Source organism: Emys orbicularis, chromosome 13 (genome assembly GCF_028017835.1).
Source record: "Emys orbicularis isolate rEmyOrb1 chromosome 13, rEmyOrb1.hap1, whole genome shotgun sequence".
Taxonomy (NCBI): Eukaryota; Metazoa; Chordata; order Testudines; family Emydidae; genus Emys; species Emys orbicularis.
The window spans coordinates 44,586,161-44,594,027 of NC_088695.1; the positions used below are offsets into that span (position 1 = coordinate 44,586,161).

The following is a 7,867-nucleotide window of genomic DNA, read 5'->3' on the forward strand; positions in this document are numbered from 1 at the left end:
ACCAGCTGAGGCTATGACCTACAGTCTATTAAAAGATGGATAGTATCTCGCATTCAGTCTACCACAGAATTATTTTAAGAGCATAGTTGTCTAAGACCACCATAGTAAAATCAGGCAGCATTCACAACAACTTGTGATTTTTCAAAACAAAACTGAGTTTACAAGATAGGCATTGAAAGAATTGATGCAAAGAGGTAAAAAGGTTTTCTGCTGAATCAAGATATTTTTTCTCTCCAATTCAAATTATTTATCTGATAGCCTTTAACAATCCTAGAATAACTTAAAAAATAATAAATACTGGTTTAAATTAAAGACAGTACATCTTGCTAGCAACAGGAAACGATTCTTAGGATGCTAGTTTGTAGAGAAATAACTTTATAGTGAAAGATCTGCAGTAATAACTGGCCATAAAAATAAGTGGTAACCTCCAACTTCCCAGCATTTACAAAATTCAAGTTAACTAAAAACCAATTTACCAATAATTCTACTTTAACTAATTAGCCTACCCTACTGCCCCCATGTCTTCTTACAATGATCTGAAACAAGAGTCCATGTTCTTCTGATGGAAAACTCAAGAGTTCAAATTATGTTTATTTATTAAATAATTTCTTCTGCATTATTTATTCTGTTGATTGAATAAGATTTACAGTTTGGGAAGCCTGCCAGGCAATCAAAGATTGTGACCTAATAGATTTAGTTGTAGGGGCCACTTCTGATTTTCTTTCATACAACTTTGTTTTCCACTTAAGAGCAGTAGAACTTTTAGGTGTCATGTATTAGGAAAGCAGAAATGTGAACCACATCTCTTCATGCGGGACAGGAGTATTCTTATGTAGCTAGCAATGCATGGCCATCTCTCATATGGAACCTACCATTGCTGGTTTAAAAAAATAAAAGCAAATCTTTCCAAAATAATAGTTGTTGATGGCAACTTTTTCACATTAAAATGTTGCATTCCCTTTGAAGTATAGTTTTAGAACATGGAGCAGAGCTGACTTGTTTTCCCCAGATTTAACACAGAGTGTATTGGATTTATAAGGACCAGCTTTTTTATGCTATGCTGTCACAGCTTCTTACTGAATCATCTATTTTTCCAAGATCCATTTCAATAAAGTCATCTGGTAGGTCTTGTAAAGCTTCCGATGCATTTTCTTCTAAGCCCTGCTTCTGACCTTGACACAGTACTGTCTTGCATGGCCTTACTAAGGACAGAAACACAGCACCCAGTACCATGCCAGCAGCACAGGAGTAGAATGCTGATCTGTAGTTCTGTGTCACGTCCACTAGCACACCTATGGAGGAAGCATTTTAAATCCATTAAAAATAAAAATCACATCACACACTCATCATTTTCCTGCCCATCCCATTACCTCAAAACCAACACCCCTCCCAACTTTTCGATATAGTTGCCACTGTATTTGTAGGATATTGCAACTTGAAGATACAGGTACTGGTAATCAGCTAACCAACCATTACGGGTACCTTTTTAAGCCTTAAAATATCAAGGGTCAACTTAATACATATTTAACTGACATCTGCCAATACAGGCCTGACTTATTTTGCAGGGGGTCTGGCTAGAAGGCACTATATAAATGAGTCATTTTCATGGGTATATTTTATTAAAACCTAGAAAGAATGCCAGTTTTAGGATTCTAACTGGAACAGGGTAGCAGTGCTGCATTTTCCTTCCTTGAGGCTCTTCTATAGAGGATGCCTCATCTCCAAGACACTGCAGTCCTGCATTGCAGCAACTTTCTTTCCAGCTCAAGAGGGTTGGATGGGACATTGCTTGGAGACTTCCACTATTTTTCCTAATTCAGTCAGAAAGGTTGTTCTAAAGAGGTATAAGGTATTCTTGCCTTCCCACCCAGACACAGGAGCAGCACTAACCACAGGCCTAACCCATTGCAACATGGTTATTAGGAAGAGGCATCAATAATAATAGTAGCGGATTGCAGCTATTCAAAAAGGTACATAGTTTAAAGTTACCTGCAAGGGGTGGTCCAGCCAACCCAGCCAAACTCTGAATGAAGACATAGACTCCAGCTGCAGAAGCCATCCTGTCAATACCAGCCACGTCATCTTCGGCTAACATTGGAATGTGTGTGCCCGCTACAGTTCCAAGCATAAACCCAAAAAATATGCTACATATCATCAATCCCCAAAATCCATAGGCAAGAGGGAAGGCAAACAGAGCTATGGAGAGCAGAATGACACATATGAGTTCAATGTAAATCTTGCGGATAGGCTTCTTGTTGAGAACCCAACCGGCACTAATTCTTCCAAAGACTTCAGCAATGGCCATTGCAGACAATATGTATGCAGAACGATCCTTATCGATACCAAGACTGATGCTGAGAGGAATGATGTAGAGTGACGGAGCAAAGAATCCCAGAGTAGCAAATAGACCAAAAAGTGCGTAACAAATAAAGCCGTGGTCTTTCATCACAGAGAAGTCCAGTAGTTGGATTTTTGGTTCTTTCGGGGAGCTGCTAGCTTCATCAAGCATCTGTATGGTTTCCTTTGGTTCTTCACTTTTCAGCTCTGCTTTGGTGTTTCCAGGCACACTGCTGGGTGAGGTAGATACTTCTACTCCTGAGTCAATTGAATCTATTGAGGTGCGTGTTTGCTCATTTTCAAGCATGTACTTAGTCTCTGTATGCGCTTCTGTTGGTAATACTTTCACTTCTTCCTGTGCTTGGATAATAATAGGTCGCAGCAGTGATCCACAGATAACAATGCCTAACTGTAGCACCCCAACAATCAGGAGACTGTATCGCCAACCAATCTGCTCCTTCAAAGAGGTGATAGCTGGGGAAATGGGGAGCAGAGAAGAAATTATAAAATAACAGGAAGCCTCCAAAATTTAAAACAAAGCAAACAAACATACACATTAAAAAAAATAATCAGTTATTGGGTCAAACTCTGCTCCATCTAAAGTCAATAGGGTCCTAGGTGTCTCAAATTAGGCACCTAAAAACTAATGGCCACTTTTGAAAGTACAGCTTACTCGAGCTCACTCATTGGCTCCCTATCAGAATTCCAGATTCCCGGTTTTAGGCTCAGCCTACATTGGCTAGTATTTAGAGTCTGACCTGTAGTAACTACGGGCTTTCCCTTCTCTTCTCTGGTAAACAGTCTTTTCAGACATTTCTTAACTGGCGTGGGCTGGCAGCAGGGCCGGCTCCAGGGTTTTTGCCGCCCCAAGCGGCAAAAAGAAAAAGAAAAAAAAAAAAGCCGCGATCGGTGCTTCATTCTTCGGCGGCAATTCAGCGCCAGGTCCTTCCCTCCGAGAGGGACTGAGGGACCCACCGCTGAATTGCCGGACGTGCCGCCCCTGCTTGCTGCGCTAGTGCCTGGAGCCGGCCCTGGCTGGCAGGCACTTTGACCAGCAGGGAGCAAGTAGGTATTATTTTTAATGAGTGTGCGTGAACTCAGTTTTAAAGTTTCCTTTCCTTTCTGACCCCATCCTGAAGCCAGTTAGTAAGGGGGAAGTTTTTTCTCTATTCAAACTGTGTGCTGGTGCTTACATACAAGCCTTCCATTACAAGGGTTTCTTTAACTGAAAATGAGTATTTTGCATTAACTGAAGGCAGACCACACCAGCAGACTGCATGATCTGATCAGTAGAGAAATGGCAGGTTTCTTCTACTGGCATTTTCCAGAATAGCTAAATGACGGGAAGCAAAGATGATGGGGAGTGGGTTTCCAGAAAGTACAGTACTAGGAAAAAAATTCCTCTTCTTATGGAATTCTAGGAAGGCCTCATACAATTCACTCTCCCAAGATCTTGGGGTTGGGTTTCACATGACACATACTCTGAAGGATTAGTGAAGATAGAGATTGAGGGTGACTCCAGTTACAGCCCATGCTATAAAGTAGCCATGGTAACTACCCTGCCTTATTTTTAGCTTGCCAGAGCTGTACAGGGAACCTACCAGATGGGGTATCAGTGTGGTTTACCCTGTTCGGCCAGCAGAGACTGAGACTAAAAAGCCAAGCCTCTCCCCCGACATTGATTTTTTTTCTTGCCAATAATAACAGAGGGGCAGATTGATCCCCTATGACGTAACACCATGCAGGAGATAGGTTTTCTTCTGCATTCTTAGGCAGAGGAAGGCAGCAGAAGGCTAGGGACAGTTGTCCAGAGACCTTGTGTCTCCTTGTAGCTCTGGGTTCCTGGCACATCCCCACCAACTCCAATTTCAGTGAAAGTTAATAAGACATGTCATTGTCTTGTGACCAGAATAATTAGGATCTAAACTTAACCCTATGCAGGAGACAGGCATTTAAGCTGTTTATCCAAAAATTCCACTGGGACTAATTTTGAAGACCTTACTCAGGCAGTGTCTTCAAAAGGACTTTTACCCTCGTAAGGACAGCACTGGCCCAGAAACTACAAGTGTCAATGAAATCAATATAGTTGTGATTAAGGCGTCAGCTTATGTAAGAATCAGGCTCTCATTTGGTCGGTAGGAGGATCACACAACGTATTGCTTACGTACACTTGTGTTTACAATACTTTGGTCTTATATACCTGGCGCAAAAGAGAAGACAGCAAAACATTCTCCTGTGGATGCCACTGCAGTGACCAGTGAACGCCGTTTGTCAAAATATTGTGACAAAATGGTGACAGTCGGGAGGAAAGACAGACAGTATCCCAAGCCTGTGAATAAATGCCAAAAATTGTCATGACAATGAGGTGGTGAAATTGTGGGATCAATTCTGCCAACTAAGTAATTCACCTAGGGAAAAACAGAATGACCTCGCATAGCCAAAACCCACTAGATCCTGCTTCCTACTCCCAAATAACTAGGAATTTCCAAGGATCATTTATTTAGTTACTAGTTTGTCTGTGGTGCTCATCACCCTGGCGTCAGAGCACTTCATGGACAATAGCTTTATCTTTAAAACACCCTGGCCATGTTGGCAAGTATCATTATCCCCAATTTACAGATGGAGAACTGAGCTACATAGAGTCAAGGGCTCAATTCTGGCAAGGTGCTGTGCACCTTCAGCTTCCACTGAAGTCATAGGTATGCCCCCCCCCACCAACTTCATGGCTGTGAAAAATGTGTCATGGACTGTGAAATCTGGTCGTGTGTGCGCTTTTACACTATACTATAGGGATTTCATGGGGGAGACCCGCATTTCTAAAACTGAGGGTCCTGACCAAAACCTGAGACTCCTGTGGGGGTGGGTGGGGACAGTATTGCCACCCTTACTTCTACGCTGCCTTCAGAGCTGGGCGGCCGGAGAGCGGCAGCTGCTGACCAAGGGCCCAGCTCTGCAGGCAACAGCACAGAAGTAAGGGTGGCAATACCATACCATGCCATCCTTACTTCTGTGCTGCTGCTGGCGGCGGCTCTGCCTTCAGAGCTGGGCTCCCAGCCAGCAGCTGCCGTTCTCCAGCTGCCCAGCTCTGAAGGTAGCGATGCCATCAGCAGCAGCACAGAAGTAAGGGTAGCAGTACCACAACCTCCCCCTACAAGAACCTTGTGACCCCTTCCTCCCCCACAACTCCTTTTTGGGTCAGGACCCCTACAATTACAACACTGTGAAATTTCAGATTTAAATAGCTGAAATCATGAAATTTATGATTTTTAAAATTCTAGGACCATGAAATTGACCAGTTTTGACCGTGAATTTGGTAGGGTCCTAGTCATAGGGAATTGACTGTCGTCAGCACATCTACAGGATCATTTGACAATTTTCAGGATCAAGCCCCAGGTGACCTGGCCTAGGTCACAGAGGAAGTGTGAGGCAGAGGCCGGAAAACAAACCCAGCTCTCCAGAGTCCCAGTTCAGTGACTTAACCACAAGCTCCTCCTTCCTCTCTGGAAAGGGAAATAATTTCACAAGAGTCTGGAATGGGACTCCTCACAGCAAGGCAAGCGACTTTGGTGTGATAACAATACTCAGAAATCTTCCAGAAGATTTCGTGTGTTCTTTGCAAAGCTAAGTAGTGGCTTTTATACACACACAAAAACTGAATTATTTTATATAACAAGTGTACACACGGGCTTTGGAAAATATAGACCTTGATGCCTATGGGATCTTAAAATGCAATACGCCCCCTTGACATCTCCCTTCCCCCTCCCCCCAAAAAAACCCCAAAACAAAACCGGGCAAGCGTTCTGTTGGAGAGTTTGAAAAGAAATCAGTTTTGAAGTGGTTGACACAGGCAGTCTTTGTGAAAGAAATGGGTTTTAAGGAGAAATATGAAGAGGAGATGGTTTGTTGAATGAGAAATGGGAGATGGTTCCAAGTGTAGGTGGCAGCTTGAAAAACAACCAACAAGAAACAGAGCCGGCAAAAGATGATGAAAGGAACAGCAAGGAAGCAGGATTGGGAGGAGCATAAGGAGTAAGACGAAGAGTCATTAAAAAAAAAAAAATTAAGCCAGTTTAGAATAAGGGAATCCTAAATTGTGTTTGCGGGAAACTTCACCAGTAGATGGAGTATCTGAGAGATGTGGAAGTAACTCACCAGAAATTAGGCCAATTGTGATATACATCTCGACAACTGTGCGTGCAAAGGAGGCTGTGACCATTCCAATACTGATCAGTATACCTCCGACCATCACCACAAGACCGTGACCAAAACGGTTACTCAGGACTGTAGACAAGGGAGCTGCATTGGGGGGACAAAAGTGCATAAAGCATGACAGTAATTTGTAAAACTCCTGTCGTCTCGGATCCCTTCTCCCCATTTTCTCCTCCTTTTATCCCTCTAGTCATGCTGGCGCTCTTCTTTGCTCCATGTCGGTCTACTCCCACACCCTTGCTACTCTATCCGCCCTTCCCCAAGCATTTTATACCCAGCGAGAGATCTTGCAGCCTGAAATAAATACTTAGCTGAAATCTTGGCCCCACTGAAGTCAAAACTCCCACTTCAATGGGGCCACGATGTCACCTTTCGTGCTTTTATAGCACTTACCAGCTGTATATGGCAAGTCACTTTACAAAAGTACAAAAGTTTGGTGCTCATCATTATCCATCCCCCACGTTTATGGAAACGGAGATGCCGAGAAGTTAAATGACTTGTCCAAGCTCACAAAAGCAGAGACATGTACAGAGCCCAGTTCATCCCAGGCCCTGTCTGTGGTGGTTCAGATTGAGAATGCAGAAGTGAGTTGTGGAAGTAGCAGAGACGAAGAAAGGGAACTGATGAGTAGAGTGGGGGATGGGATGTTGAATGACTTACCTGCTCGTTTCCTTGCTCTTTATGGTTTGTGATAGTGGGATATGCAGGTTGTCAACCATAGATAGCTCAGAGGAGGGGGGAGTATATACACCAAGTGTGATGTGAATGTGTGTAAGTCCCAATATTTATATGGGTGCACCAGTGACATGAACACAGACCCTGAATAATTTTCAGTTCAAACTGAAGATGTACTGTGCACTTACCTGTAAAAGTTAGTACAAACACACATATTGAAATTATCCACGATATCCTGCTGTTGGTTTCATCAAAGCTTTCCATCAAATCAGTAAAGAAGACTCCAAATGATTTTATAATACCGTATGTAAGTGCTTCCACAACAAAGAAAGCAAAAGCAACAGTCCATCCCCATCCTCCATCAGGCACTTTAGTATAAACATTTGGGGTGGTGCACGACATTTTTATAGCTTTGACAGTCATTCTTAATCTGAAATAGAGGGAAAAAATAAGACATCTTTTTAAATTCATTTTTTTACAAAGTCTAATAATTGTAACATCACAGAAAAATATTGGGGAGGAGAGTCGCTTTCTCGCTCTGCTGCTGTGAGATTAAACACAGGGGACTCAGGTAGACGTTTCTCTTTTCTAGGATGAGATAGGAGTGGGCCCTTTGAATCAAGAACCAGAAACTCATCACTCAGCA

The 7,867-nt window shown here is 42.9% G+C and overlaps 1 protein-coding gene across 1 annotated transcript; it reads right to left on the reverse strand.

Annotated features, from left to right (window-relative positions):
- Nucleotides 1–1,050: 1,050 nt before the first annotated feature.
- SLC16A6 (solute carrier family 16 member 6) lies at nucleotides 1,051–7,644 on the reverse strand. Its single transcript, XM_065416150.1, has 5 exons — nucleotides 7,410–7,644; nucleotides 6,490–6,633; nucleotides 4,538–4,666; nucleotides 1,990–2,811; nucleotides 1,051–1,292 (listed from the first exon to the last, which is right to left on the reverse strand). Exons 1-5 carry the CDS (start codon nucleotides 7,642–7,644, stop codon nucleotides 1,051–1,053), a joined length of 1,572 nt encoding a protein of 523 aa, XP_065272222.1.
- Between the last annotated feature and the right edge of the window lie 223 nt (nucleotides 7,645–7,867).